Here is a 15,896-nt window from a genome sequence, read left to right on the forward strand (position 1 = left end):
ATAGAGGAAATCTGACTGAGTTCTTAGAGATCGCTTCACCAGAAGTGACCTCCCAAGTGATGGGTGTCATAAGGATTTGACTGTAACTGATGAACGGGAATTCTGGTTGTGGGGGGGATTTATATTTATTGTTTTTTTCAGGCAGCCCAGCTGAAACCTGATTTTCCCTTTAGACAAAGATCCCACAGCCTGCAATGCTTGCAGGAGATAAAGCCACTCCTGAAGCCAGGGAATGTAGGGAGAATATGCTTTTTTGCAAACTGTCCAGAAGCTAATCAAGCTGAGTTTAATTAAAGAGCATTATAGGATATTAATAACATTCCTGACATCTCTTTGCCCAGAGACTAATATTTTTCTTAGTTTTTATTTCAAGTTTATCTACATGAGAATAAATATTGTCTTAAGGGTTTATCATAGTAAGAGAAAACACAGGTACACTGGCTGCCTCTCCCCTCTTCTGGCATGAAAATTCATAGCTCACTATAGCTCTTTACAGACTTTTCACTTGCAAAAAGTGGCATGGGTGCAACATTCATTCCTTATTAATGCCTGAACTTCATTAGAAATCTTTCTTCCTTGTTTTTAGTGAATTAAATGCATTAGCATGCATTAACCCATTTCAGAGCTGTTTCTCTTCTTTCCGTTTTTCCTCCTGCTTGTTTGCCAGTCAGGCTGTTAGAAATCTGAGCATTGTCTGGGAAATAACAGTATGTCAAAGCTTGATTTTGTTGAATATTAGAATGAAAAGTTGAAGTATTCTATATGTGATATTTCCCTTGTCTACTGTCTCTAAAGGAAAGTTCTCAGAGTGTTTCAGTGCAGAAATAGCAGGGCATTAGGTTTAAACATTTTTACTGAACAAAAATGTTTTTACATTCCCAGATTCATGTGTTTGGCTTGCTTGAAGCAAATCCAACTGTTTTGTTATTATGTGACCTTACATTACTCTGCACCCACCCAAGTGCTGCTGTGGGCTTTCTGAGGGTGATCTCGTGTACTGCAGGCTGAGGTTACACCAACTTGACACCTTACCCCAGCCTAATGGGATGAATGGTGGTGGTTTTTAGAAAGGTTAATAGTTTGCCCCTTTATCACTGCAATATGTTCACATATCAGGATGAAACACGCACTTGTCTTACAAGAAATCAAAATACATGTTTCAGTCTGATGGGGGCGCCGGGGAGGAAGGTGGGGCAAGGATCCAAATTTGACTTTCCATCTTCTTGTCCCTGGGTCTACTTCAACATTAGCAGCCACTACAGTGAGAGGCGGCAGAGTGACTGATGGGAGTCAACCAAGGGACAGAAGAACTGGCAAAGAACACCAGGTTTTGTGGGTTTTTTTGGTTAGCCTAAATTAGAAAAACCTCCTAAAACTTAAAACAATTCTTTTACTTCTCCTTGCCCAGAAGAAATCTTGCTGCTCTGCAGAGCGGCAGCCTTGTGAGCTTCATCTGTTTAAAATGAAGTCAATTTCTATTCTCTGGGTATTGCACAGGTCGCAGTCATGTTTTTAATTACCAATTAGACTTCCATTAAGGAAATAAAATGAGTTTTATGTGCTGGTTGTCGAAGGTCCTTATAGCTGCCTCATTTCACGTGCCCTGTCCGTTCAAGCAGCAAGAAATCGAACAGAAACTTACTCAGGGGTAGTATACAAAAACGGAAAAGCTTTGCCCCACAAAAGGAAAGAGAGAAGCTGAGATGGAGAAGCTGCAAAGACTTTTCGTTTTCCATTTCCTTCAGTTGTTTTTTTCCTGTCTGTCATGAGCAGTGTGAACAGAATGTTAAATATGCCCTTAAGTTACTCATGGAGAGAAAAGGTCACATGCACATATACACTCCATCCCTTTCTTTCTCTCACACGTGTGTGTACATCATGTGTTTGTATGAACGCATATGGAGAGACCTCAACTCTAGAACATTGAACTGTGGGACCAATTATTTGCTTAGAACTTTCAAGAGGGTGAGGTTATAAATAGTCATCAATTCAATTTATTTATAAAGCATTCACTGTCAAGGCATCACTGCACAAACAATTATGAGAGAATTGCAGTAGACTGAAAACATAAATTAGAGCATCATAAAATGCACGAGAGTGACTGGATTAAAATGCATTTGACAGAAATGTTTTAAAAGTGGGATTTGATGACCTCTTCTGGGTGGTCAGTCAAAGAAAAGTCTGTGCTTAGTGGCCTATTAAGAGAAAGATTCAGGGCCAGATTTCTGCAGGCACTCTCTTGTGGTGCTCAGGAGTTGAGAGTAATTCACAGAGGGTCTAAATTTTGCTGGATGTCTCTGTGGTATCTTGAGGAGCCCATGTTTGCTGACATCTGATCCTGTGCTAGCTGCCCAAATACTTCTTCCTTTGGCTGTTCTCATCTTTCCCCTGCTAGCCATGTCCTCTTCTAAGGACATGTCCTATGTAAAGGACTCATGTGAGAAAGGCAATGCCAGTCATTTTGTCAGCTCAGTACATGGGGGTGCCCTCTTCAAAATGGGGTTCCCCCTGCAAGGCAATTTAGGGAAGGTTTCTATTTCTTCAGTGCTACCTGAGAAGTTTTAAAAGGGGAATTCAGCCTGTAGACAATTATTTACCTAGTTAAGAGGATAGTATTTTCCATGTTTAAGTTAGCAGCGAAATTCTTCCCAATTTACCCTATATTTTAGTCTAACCTGACATGTACTAGAATTACTCAAAACCTTGTGCGATTAGACCTTTTTTTATGTTGTTAAAAAAACCCGCTTTTTTTAATTTAAAAAAAAAAAAAAGTTTTTTAAGAAAAAAGTTGCTTCATTAAATTGAAAGTATAGAATGCAACTTCTCCACACCCCTTATCCACAAGGGGATTGTAAAAACCCTTGGCACACAAAAAGTCTCGTTATGGGCACATTTCCAAAGGAACTCACTATCCACATGTTGAGCAGTGTTATAAATTCAGTCCTCCATTTTGGGACCCAATTTTTGGTGATCTCTTAGAAAAGATGGCTCAATACCAACATGAATGTTCTTCAGCGTGCCTGTCTGTATGACAACAGTCTAAGCTCACAGGACAGACAAACTACAGTTATGATAATGTTGATTCCAAGTGATTAAAAAATCATCAGCTCCTGAAATCATGTGATTGACTAGAAATTGATAAATCTCATGGAACAGGGTAAATTCTTTTAAGCAGTCAGATGCTTGGGGTTTACCTTTGTTCAGCTTTTTTCATACGGTTAAGTGTAGAGACTTGTTGAAAACTAATGTACTGAAAGCACCAATTGTGTAATGATGATCAGATTAAAACAATATAGTGAGAAGAACTTTGGACCTGTGACTTTAGAAACCTGGCCATAGATGGTGCAAAACAGTAAAATCATTAGAACAGTTATTGCTGAGGTCATGTAGCTTGTTTCCAAAAGCATGCCCATGTATCCTGCTTAGATGATACACTATAAAGAAGACCTTTTAGAAACTGTCCTAATGAGTCAATATTTAATTAGATAGGGATTTTTTTAGAATTCCTCCTAAAGGGGGATATATATTTACTGTTCTGCCTGGCAACAAAATGCTCAATATTTAACACTAACATGGTTTTGAGCACAGAAAGATTAGGTTATGCTAGAGTGACCTGGTTTTTAATACTACCAATAAAGAAACATATTAGTAAAATGGAGCACTGAAATGTTTTATGGCTGATAGACTTGTATTTCTCATTGCATACCTGATTGAGTTCAAACACCTGATCATGGTGAACAGCCAGTTTCTAACTTATTCGAGTCATTTTGGGAGCTGGATGAGATTGCTTTGTGATGATCTGTTAGATGTAGCTGTCATACCGAGGCTGCTCTGATTTAAATGGATGCTTCTGTCCTTAATCAGTGGTGGGTAGACAGACAATTGACTGTGGTGTTTCAAATGGTTGTGTTAACCTTGGGAGAAGACACTGGACTGCCTCACTGCCTCTGAAACCGCATAAAGAAAACTAGTAAAAGCTTTCTTCTAGGGCTGTATTTAATTCCTAGGCATGGTGGCAACACACCACCTACCCAGCTTTTAATTTCTATCCAGAGATCCTAAATGAGACTCTTACAGTCATAAACCTTATGCTGTCTTCCCTAATGTTGCTTCCTCCTAGAAGGGTAATCTCTTATTGGCCTGATTGGAATACAAAGTGACAGTTCATTTCAATTTAATCAGAGTAGTGGACCAAAACAAAAGACACTAGGATACAACTTTCTTTGCCTCTTCAAAGCTCTTCAGGTTGAAATGTTTGTACATGGCCTGTTTGAATGGCTTCAATTCTTGGTCATGCCAAAGAAAAACTGAACCCATAAAGAACATATTATCTGGATTTAATTAATATACAGGCAGGATCCTATTTTTCTGTTTGAGTCCAAAAAAGAAAAAATCTTGAGCAACAACGCCCAAGAGATTTCTGCTACTGATAGCCAAAGACCGTAAAGAAAAATCTTATCTAGGTTAGACATTATCTAATCAGCACCAGAGTCCAAATTTTAAGTCCAAATGGATGCATAATCTTTTATATGAATCCAGAAAGGTGCATGCTTGACTGTCTCTGTTGTGGAGAATGAGGTATCCCACTGGGAGTCATTGCTGTGCAATGAAAAGGAAATACTGAGTTTTTTAGATCATTCTGAGGACTAAAGGTACATTTAGAATGATAAAATATGCATACGGAGCCTCAGACAAAAATATAGGTTGAAGGGAACTTCTGTGGGTTTTCTAGTCCAAATTCCAGCTCAAAGCTCTAGTATACAGGTTTCAAAATAATTCTCCTCTCATGTTGTGGTGCAAATGACATTGGCCTGTCAGCCCCTTCTGAAATGTAGGATTTTCAATAATTACATTATTCTGTGTAGCTGGAGCCTCTTTCTGCACCTAATGTTAGTAAAAAAATGTAGGTGAAATTATGGTAAATCAGAACAGTAATTGCATTTATCATCTGTATTTTGATTTGAGTGAATAAGGAACATATGTCTCACTGAAGGGGAAGGTGTGTTTGTACAAGGTATGTAGCACAGGGGATTAACCCCTTGTGCCTTGGCTTTGTATTACAATTGGACTCTGACACAAAATGTAATTCCACTGAACCCATAAATAAATTCAACTTGATCCTTGTCAAAGTGCTGTAAGAAAAATAAGGAGTTTAGACTAGATCGTGCCAGAGAGCTATGCATGAAGGACTGGTTGATTTGCCAATGGTTGATCTGCCAGGTATTGAATACAGGGTATGTGTATCAGGTCTGTAATAATTCACAACTATTCATGCTCTCTCTTTTATTCATTTCAGTGGAAGTTCTTTAAATGGATCATGGGCATGTTATGAATTATCATAAAGTACTGAAGGCAGGCTTGCACTATGTTCCTTTTTTATAATTACTCAGATTAGTGAGAATTCTGCCTTTGTTTTATTCTTTTAGTATTGAACACCTTTAAAGTAGCTGCACATGAGAGTATCTCCTGTTTACACGTGTTAGTTACAAGGTGGTGTTTCTGCATCTCTCAGTACGAATTTAACTCTGCTCATTGTAAAACCTGATGTTGTATAGACACTGCCTTTGTTTGGAGCGACGGCAATACTAGTCATATTTGGAAATCTAACCTTTCAGAAGCTCTTCTTACTTCTGTTTACCAATATGGTGAGTTATGTTTAGTTGAATGATAGTCACCCACTTCCTCCTTTGGACTTCTTTTATCCCTGTCAGGATTGATTTTTGAGAATATTCTTTTTGGGGAAGAGGTGGGACATTGTGTTTTAGGACCAGCAGTAACAGTAAATGGAGTTACATTCAGCAGTGTGCTATCTTATCATCCCTTTCTCTTTGTCAAATAAATGGATATGGCCACTTGTTTCTGCAATGACAGTAGTTTTAAGGAGAAAGAAAGATAAAAATCCAAACAGGTTCCTTCCTCTAAGTTTCATTTCCTCATGTGCTTGCATACTATTTTCACGCATACTTAGCTGGAAATGTCTCCTGAGTAACTGAGTACACTGAGTACAAACTTGTGTTAACATCTGCTTTATTGAATTGATCCTTCAAGCGCACACATGTGGCTCTTCCTTACCGAAGGTCAAAGATATTTAGTGCTAACAGTAGCCTTCAGGTCAGCATATTTGCAAAGTGGGAATATCCATATCTTGGATGTGATGATAGCTTGTAATCCAAAAACACGGAACCTTTTTTCATGAAGCCTCTGGGCCATTTTTCCCAGCCCTGCAGTTTAGTCTCCCTACCGCCCATCAGAAAAGATTGTTGTCCCTACTAGGAAAAAGTCTGAGTGCTTCCACTCTGACTTGTATCTTTGATAGCCTGTTTATGCAATTAATGCCAAAATATCCTATATGACATGGGTCCTTGAAATATTGCTGTTTTGCTTGGAGTACTGAGTATTTGCATTACTGAAGAAATGTATTCTCTTAATGTTTAAGGAAGCACTAGGGAATAATAATGCAGACACTGACGTAACTTGGTCTACGGTCAAACAGGCGGCTTCATAAAGGTTCTAGCTGTGCAGTGCTTGCTGCACATTACTTCAAATATAGAAGATCTAGTTTTTGAAACATGCCTTGCAACAAGCAGAGCAGAGTGCAAGCAGAGAGACAGCAAAGTCTGAGAAAACCTGTGGTGGCTGAATTTTAGGCTATAAACTGTTTAGACTGGGGTGTATGAGATGTGAGGACCTGATTGTGATTTGAGCCTTAAGTAACTCTTGCAAAGAAAATATTATAACCTTGTAGTACTGCTGGGTGGGAGGGTTTTGGAGAGCTAGGATCCAGATCCAGTGAATGATTGAGGACCATATCACTCCTCTCCTGATGGGAGAAAAGCCTTATGGCACTCTCCAGTAATTTGTTTGGATTTTCCATTTTCAGACTCCTTTTATGAATGCAGGATGTCATTAGGTACAGTTTAAAAATTATAAACAAAAACAAACATATGACGTCTTCGGAAGGCACTTGGGATTAAAGGGGTTTTGTACTTAATACAGTAATCCTCTTTTGGAAATATATCTTAGAGCCTTAAGAGTAAGTTAATGTTTGTTTCTTCGTTGAGAGGAAGACGATATATGATTTGTTTCTTGGCAATGTTAGTGCCGGCTAATCCGTCAGCTAGGGCAGCTGAGGCTCGTGTCCTGTATCTACCCAAGAAAACCAAACCAACCAAATAAAAAACAAACAAAACCCCCCACAAACAAACAAAAAAACACACCCCACCCCAAAAATGAGTGGTAGAGCCAGCCCCAGGACATCTGTGTATGCTTCAGACACTGGCCAGTTTTCTAAAACTTTCGTCCTTCCTCTTCTTCCACTTTTATGTTGTTAGGTTTTTCCTCTGGTTTTTGAAACATTTTCATTGCTATTTCCCAAGCAGGAAGTTCCTGTTTTATGATTCTGCAGCCTGCAATATGCTTCATGTGTCTCAGCTACATCAGCATGGTTCCCATTTCTAAGGCAGAAATGAAAAAACCCTGCTCCCTCTTTCTTACAACTCCAGAATAAATTCCCTAACCTTTGATGCTGTGGTTTTGATTTGCGTTTCAAGGGGCAATGCTGTTGCTCTCTCCGTTCTCTCCTGTGAAAGTAGCGGGCAGATTCCTCCCTCCCTGTCAGCAGGGTGCTCTCTCGTAGAGAAACACCAGTACTTTTCTAGCTTGGTTTCTTTTAAAATGGCACCAAAAGGGCTTCTCAGAGGAGTGGGAGTTATGGATACTTTGCAGTGCTATGTCCCTTGGAAGCTTGAAACGCTGGGGCCCAGTCTGTCTGACCTGTGAAAGCACAGCTTCAAATGAACAGGCAGAAGCATAGAAGCCCATTTAGCAGAGGCAACTTAATTGTTCTGTAGGTGCCAAGGGCAACAGGTCCTCCTTTCCTTTCCAGCCTGAGGCCAGGGGGTGGCTGAGTCACGTCTGTGAGTTCACCAGGCAAGGTGGCATCAGAACTGGGGCTGCAAACCAGGTTCTCAGGAGCCCTGTTATGTTACGTCACTACTGAGTTATGCTGTGTTCATAAAGACTCTTTAGTTTTATAGTATAAGGAGAAAGGAAACACAAATTAATTAGTAGACTTTTCAAATTTTTCTTAAATGTAAGCAGGAGTAGCTTCATGAAATGGTCTTGGACTAGCTACACTGTTTAATCTCAGCAGTATTTTTCCTTCAGTTTTAGAACCTGAAATCATTAATTTAAGTGCAGAGGATCATAAAAATCTCTCTCGTCTGCTCAGCATTCGGTATCTTATGTTCATTTTAGGGGCTTTTATAGAATTTTATTTTTTATGGATCTTTACATCTTAAGCAGAGAGTTGTAATGAATTTATTCAAACAGCTGGTAGTTGTATATGTGTATATGCACATATTTATGTATAGGTATATATATATCTTCATGTGTGTGTAATATTTTGGTATATTATTATGTCAATAACATGGTTCAACAAACAGCATTATTACAGTAACAAAACAGGAGTCTTTAGTCTCATAGGCTTCTTTAGAGGCAAAAAGATATGAGGCTTCTAAACCCAACCAAATGGAACCTGTTAGTTGTTGAAATACTGGCTGGTCTGTTCCAGAATTTTCTCAAGTACTTGATTTCTTGGACTTTGATTGTATTATTGCAGGTATTTCAATGAAATTCATGGAGTGGAATGGCTTTTCTGGCCAGGCAGGCCTGCACAGCACTGTGTCTACAGAAGCAGCACAGAGCCAGACACAGAGCTGGCAGCAGTATTTGTCCCAGGGCGCCTGGATGTCAAGGACAGCATTTGCTGTTAAATTACTGGGCATGGGGTTAGCTTTAGGCCTCCCTTTTCTCTTGTTCTGCCAGTCTGCTTCAAACTGAACCTGGAGTTATTAAGCAAGAGGGCAGGCTCCTCAACATCCCCTTGGTATCTGTCTTATTTGTGAACTATTAAGAGACATTTTTGGGAAGGTCTATTTTTTAAGGCCTACAGTATTTTTCCATGAGCCCGTGTCTCTGTTTACAGAATGAGATGCCGGATAAATTCAGTGCACAGGGCAACCTCAAAGACAGACTTAATGAGAGAGTGGTCTTGGACCTACTGTGGCTCTTTTAGTGGGAAGGAAAGAGAGCTTGCTTACAACTTTGGAAAGCCTTTGGCTGAAATAGGGAGCAAGACTCAGTAGTGGGCTGGGTTGCAGCAAGAGAAATCTTTGTTTCAATCCTAAAATATGTTCATTCATCCCTAGTGAGGCCACATCCATCCCAGGCACAACACTCCCAATTCCCATGCTTGGTTCAGAGTAGGTTCTTCCCCTGCAGAGCACATTTCCATCTTCCTCCAGCCTCTACACAGGTTTTACCTTGTCTTTTCAGAGGTAGAACGTCACCTCCCAGGTAGAGCTACCACGGCTATCTGCATGGGATGACATCTGGCCTTGCACCATTCTGGTAGAGGCATGTAGCAGCAGAAAGGTGCAGGACAATCAAAAAGACTCTGCATAGACTTCCCATCACACAATCATTTTGTGTTTGGTGGTTGTTTTTTGTGCTTGGTGATTTTTTTGTTTGTTTGTTTTTAGGAGGTTTCATGGTAGCTTATCTTACTTTACAAACGCGTGCACAGAGTTTGATCATTTGGGTCTGTTTGATTTGTGCATCAATTAGTACCCATTCAATTGTCGGCAGCAGTAGAAGGAGAATGGCTGCCAGGTTAGCCACTTCTAGGCGCGTGCAAGCCATTATGGAGCTTTTTTCTGCGGCCAAGCCCATGCCTGGCCTGCTGGTTGTTACATTTATGTGCCAATTCCTGTGCTAAATAAATAGTGCGCTTGCTATCTGTGGAGATGGAGACGTAGTCGCTAGTATTGTACACCATTGTTTCCTTTTCTGAATTCAAGGGGAGTAAAATCCTTAGCGTGATGACCAGTCTGTGTCTGGGATGATGATGGACAAATTCTGTGTAGTAGTTATGTTTAAAAGCATTATGACTGGTTCAGATAACTACAGAATTATACATTTTCTTTTTTAGGTAATTCCCATAGTACACAATGCAAAGTAATACTGCAAGCGTTGTGAAAGCATTGTCTGAGGGAAAACCACAGTATTTTAGAGCACAAACATGTGCCTGCTACTGTCAAATGGAATTTCTCAGTCATGTAAAATAAAATGTTAATGTAAACATGCAGATGAACTGGAAATTGCTTTTTTTGGATCAATGGGTTGCTACTGAGTTGTTGTTAATTACCTGGAGCTGAATGGAAGAAGTTCAAATGGGCAGCTGAGTCAAATGATGGAATGATTTTTTTATAATCCTGCACATTCTGTATTGCTCTGTCATATGAAAATATCATACATGCATTCAGTTGAATAGAGGATCAGGGCACTTGCAGGTGGAGCTGAAAAGAAAAATGAAGTAGTGACCTGCCTGATTGCCTTGCTGGGTACCCTGTAAGATATGACCAAGAACGCCTAGGCTGTTTTAGTTTATAATTATCTCACATTTTTATTTCTTTAATATTAACTTTTAATAGCTTACTTTGTAGTTTAGCCTTGCAGGGACATAATCTCCTTTTGCTGTCATCTAGTTTGCACACATTTTTTTCACACTCAGCTTGCTGTGCAGCACTTCGGTAGTGATTACCTAATGCTGTAGTTTCCCTCCTACTCAGATGGAGGTCCCTACCATTTCTGCAATACTGCTGCTGTTATTTGACACTGGGGCCAAAAACCTCAGAGACAAGAGACAGTGAGCCTGTGTACTGACTCCAAAAACCTGCTTGCTTGTCCTGAATCAGACTGTACTGTCACTGGAAGTGACTTTGTTTGGATGTGCTTAATTGCAGCCTGCATTTCACAAGGACATGTACATTCCTGATGGAATGACTAAAAGCCTCCAGTATTAGTCAGCCTGATCTGTAAATTGTTTATCATCAATATTCAGCCTACCTATTCCCCAGCAACAGAAAAGGGAATCCCAAATAAGGCACAGTTTGACACATAGAGTCATAGAATGTCTTGAGTTGGAAGGAACCCACAAGTATCAAGTCTAACTCCTGTCTCCGCATAGGACAACCTCATAATTCACATGACACACACACATCACTCTTGGGAGGGCCCATCTGTATTTCTCTGCATCTCCCTCCAGAAGTAGAAAAGGATTGGATGCAGTTCTGATGGCTGACAATATTTGGCAATATACTCCACAGTGAGCTGAGTGTTAGGACTTGCCTGTGTTAATCCTCTCCTTCACATAGGCCTATGCAGCAGCTGGTCCCTGCCAAGGCAAGGGCAGCAAATTTCAGAGCCCAACCAAAATTTACTGTCACTGTCCTGTCAGACTAGCTGCAGACAATGCCAGCTTGAGGATAAGGGCCCTGTGGCAAGCCATGCATGTTAGATGTACCGAAGTGGCAAGTCAGTGAGTTGGAGGCTGCATGGGTGGACTGTGACAGAAGAAAACATCCTTATCCACAGTTTGTCACTCACGCTAACCGTTGTCTCTTTTTTTCTCTTGTCTTCCCCAGGAACGAGTGGAATATCTCTTTCTCATAATTTTTACAGTGGAAGCATTTTTAAAAGTAATAGCATATGGACTTCTCTTTCACCCCAACGCTTACCTCCGCAATGGCTGGAATTTACTAGATTTTATAATTGTGGTAGTAGGGTGAGTACCTGCATTTTGTCTTTGAATACAAGGTGCACATGGGAATGCTGGCAACATTTGGGAGCATGAAGGGGGTACATTACCTATGAGTGATGTTAGAGATTGTTGACTATCATGTTCCTCCTGCAACCAGCATTTGTCCCTCCTGTGTTAGTCCCCCTACAGACTCCATGTGTTTTAACAGGTTTTATTGTGTAACCTAAAAATACAGTGAAGTCACTGCTCTTCTGCAGATATCTAATTTCAGTGTGTAGCAATGATTTACCTAGAGGTAAGTATTAAAGACTGACAGTCAGTTGATGTACATATTCTGTCTGGTGTCCCTTGCTGCTTAGTCTTTTCCAAGGCTTTTAGTGGCTTGCAAGATATGGAAACTAAACTGGTCTTTGGGAACACGGATGAAAATAGGAAGCAGTGCAAGGCTATTGGATAAAGTCAAATGCCTGATAATACTTAACTGGAAGAAAATCCCTTTGTAAATCTGTATGCACATTAAAAAATATCTAGGCAGGATCCTTTAGTTAAGATTAGAGTTAGATGATAAATAAATTTTGCTATCTTGTGAACTTTTACTGATTTTTCTCATTCTCAAAGATGGATGAAAATATTAAATACCAGGTTTTCATACTTACAAATAAAAATAAGTTCTTCAGTTCAATTGTGTTGTTCTGCTGGTGATTTCAATACTTTGGATTCTGACACTTGTAATATTTTAACCTTTTTAAATACTAATTTTGCTATTGTAAATCAAATTGCCGCTTTGAGCTGAAACCTTTCTAATCCCCTTGTTCCTCTTCATGTTTCTCAAGCTTGACATTTAATTTATTTGAGGAAAAGCAAAATAAAACACCTTCTGCTTTTTATACCTAAGGGTAACAGATAAGCAAGGGAGTTTAATTGTGGTTGTTGAAGGGAAGAGGTGAAGGATAAACTATCCCTGAAGACAAAGAGAATAAGTATTTCTTTGCCTGAGTAATTTGTCCCATCCTCCCACCACTCCATTGTTAAAGAGTTTCATCGCCCACAAAAACTTAGTCTTTTTACCTCTTTACCAAGGAAATCATGTGTTAGCTCTTAGGGAAAATGTTAAAAGGGACACTCTGACATCAAAAACCCCTCCTTATTTCTACCCCAAACCAAAGTCCATCTACTTCCTTGACTTTTTTTGTGGTGGCCCAAAAAAATTATGTCAGCAAACTGCTGTGTACTACCCAATTCCTCCCCCTTTCCATCATAGAATCATAGAATCATATTGGTTGGAAGAGACTCTCAAGGTCATCGAGTCCAACCGTTAACATAACTCTGGCACTAAACTATATGCCTAAGAACCTCATCTGCACGTCTTTAAAACACCTCCAGGGATGGTGACTCCACCACTTCCCTGGGCAGCCTGTTCCAATGCCTGACAACCCTTTCTGTGAATAATTTTTTCCTAATATCCAATCTGAACCTCGCCTGGCACAACCTGAGGCCATTTCTTCTTGTCCTATCACTGGCTGCTTGAGAGAAGAGACCAACCCCCTCCATGCTGCAACCTCCTTTCAGGTAGTTGCAGACAGCGATAAGGTCTCCCCTTAGCCTCCTTTTCTCCAGGCTAAACAGCCCCAGTTTCCTCAGCTGTTCCTCATCAGACTTGTGCTCCAGACCCCTCACCATCCTTGTCGCTCTTCTCTGAACTCTCTCCAGCACCTCAGTGTCTTTTTTGTAGTGAGGGGCCCCAAACTGAACACAGTATTTGAGGTGGGGCCTCACCAGCACCGAGTACAGTGGGACATCACTTTCCCCGGTCCTGTTGGCCACTCTGTGCCTGGATACAAGCCCAAGATGCTGTTGGCCTTTTTGGCCACCTGGGCACACTGCTGGCTCATGTTCAGCTGGCTGTCAATCAACACCTCCAGGTCCTTTTCTGCCAGGCAGCTTTCCAGCCACTCTTCCCTGAGCCTGTAGTGCTGCCCGGGGTTGTTGTGACCCAAGTGCAGGACCCAGCACTGGGCCTTGTTGAACCTCATACAATTGGCCTCAATCCAATGATGCAGCCTGTCCAGATCCCTCTGTATGGCCTTCCTGCCCTCCAGCAGATCAACACTCCCACCCAACTTGGTGTTGTTTGCAGACTTACTGAGGGTGTGCTTGATCCTCTCATCCATATCATTGATAAAGAGATTAAACAGAACTGGCCCCAATACTGAGCGGTCGGGATCGCCACTTGTGACTGGCCTCCAAAAGTATCTGGTCCCATTCACCAGAACTCTTTGGGCTCAGCCATCCAGTCAGTATTTTATCCAGCAAAGGCTAGAGACATCCAGGCCATCAGCTGCCACCTTCTCCAGCTTCTGCTGTGGGAAACAATGTTAAAGTCTTTACTGAAGTCTAAGTACACAACATCCACAGCCTTTTCCTCATACACTAGGCAGCTCACCTTGTCATAGAAGAAGACCAGGCTGGTCAAGCAAGACCTGCCTGACAGAGAAAAGTGAGTGGAATGAGAATTCCCAGTAAGGAGAAGGGAGGACAAGCTGGAACCTCTTAGTTCCAAGACCTCTCTGTCTCCATATGGGCATAACGCTTCTCCTTACAGCAGTGTCCCGTTTTCTTTCTCCTTCATTCCTACTGGCAGCCAGAGGATCCCACAGGAAATTAGTAATTGAAAAATACCCAACCCCTCCACTGGCATTGATGCCCAATTCTGTAGCTGGTTCTGCATTTGAATGCCCTCAGCTATCTCACCTGCTTGGAAAGTGCATAAGTTGAAGAACAATTGGAGAACAAAAGTCCTGTGAATATATTCTAATTATTCCTTTTTCATTTTTATGAGAAAGAAACTTTTTAAAGGGAGGACACATTACCTATTCTTCCATTAGAATACGAAAGAGCAGGGCTTCAGAAATCAGAGGGCAGCATTATGTCTAATTTAACTACAGTCCTTTTCAGTTTTCCTACTAGGACAGTTAATCAGCAATATGGTATTCAGCCTGAAATTAATTCCCTTGCCAATGACAGAAGCTGTGGCTCTCAGCTTGTCTATCCATTCCTGCCTCCAGCAGCTCTCAGTCACTAGATGGGGAACAAAAAATGTAACTGGGGAGGGATTACATGAGTATAATAAACATGGCCAAGACCCCAAGGTCTCTGTTAAATAGTAACAATCTCAAGTGACAGATTCCACTTCAAGGCCAGATGGGTTCCTTTGATGTTTATCTGTTTAAATGCACTCTACAGTACCACAGCCTAGGCTGGTGTGCTGCTTTTTCTCTCTACAACCCCTCTGCAAAATTTATATGGTGATACCATCTGTTCCTGTTCTGCCCTATCTTCTTTTCCTAGGGGCTGTCTGAAACCCCTCAATTATATTATGTTTAAATTTCAGCGCATTTGAACATTTTGTCAAGGAGGAAGTCCCGTGGAAAAGGTTTAAAATAAATTTGAGAGAGAGAAAGAGGAGGAAGAAAGCAAGTGCTGGTAACATTTCATTTTGGTGCCTTTTTCTGTCTGTTGATGGAACTATTGGAAAAAGCTGAGTAGTTTAGATACAGCTGTAGCACTGGCCAAGGGATTTATTTGGTATATGGGGCAAATTATGGTGTGGGACACATACTGGAAGCATCAAGACCACACCACCCCCCCAGAAAAAAAGTAGTAATTCCCATTTGTGTTTGTTCTACCTTAGGAATCGTCTTCATTTCCGATGATGATTGTCCTTGCTACAAAAATTAGAAAGGTTAGGTAGGAAGTACTTCTTCAAGTAATGTTAAAAGTTAAAGGAGAAAAAAAAAAAGTGGTTTAGATAATTTGTTTATCTCTAAATCCATGTAGCATATCATGCTTGCCACTTATATCTTGAAGAGATAATACAGCACAGCTGTCTTCCTTTGTGTTAAAACATACAGGTCAATGGAGTAAGAGGAAAATGGACATGTGTAGGACCAAGCATAAATTCTAGAGGGAAGTCTCAGTTTTTATAAAAATTCATATAACAGTGTGACTCTATATTTTTCCCTGCCTTCTGAAGGTAGATCCCCTGGTATCCAAAGGGATTTTACAGTCAGTGGTTCTAACAAGGCCACAGGAATACACAGCAACAGAGGGGAGCACTGAACACAACTGCTGTGGTTTCTGGAGAAAGGATGCACTTTACACTTGTAGGCATTTAACAGCTTATCGTTCCTGCAGTGTGGGAGATCTGCTTATTCATCAGCTAAGTCTTTTAAAGCTTGACGCTAGCTTATCTTTCAATATGACCCTGCTATAGCAGCACCATTAAATGCTTCTT

At 40.7% G+C, this 15,896-nt stretch overlaps 1 protein-coding gene across 35 annotated transcripts in view; it reads left to right on the forward strand.

The window, feature by feature from the left end:
* CACNA1C (calcium voltage-gated channel subunit alpha1 C) overlaps positions 1–15,896 on the forward strand; it is a 492,189-nt gene that overhangs the window by 273,294 nt on the left and 202,999 nt on the right. For all 35 annotated transcript variants that reach the window (XM_065036455.1, XM_065036462.1, XM_065036245.1 and 32 more), the window contains one exon: positions 11,487–11,626. In XM_065036455.1, the coding sequence (XP_064892527.1) occupies positions 11,487–11,626 (140 nt within the window). Of the gene's footprint in view, positions 1–11,486; positions 11,627–15,896 lie in introns of those variants that run through there.

This window comes from Columba livia, chromosome 1 (genome assembly GCF_036013475.1).
Source record: "Columba livia isolate bColLiv1 breed racing homer chromosome 1, bColLiv1.pat.W.v2, whole genome shotgun sequence".
NCBI lineage: Eukaryota > Metazoa > Chordata > Aves > Columbiformes > Columbidae > Columba > Columba livia.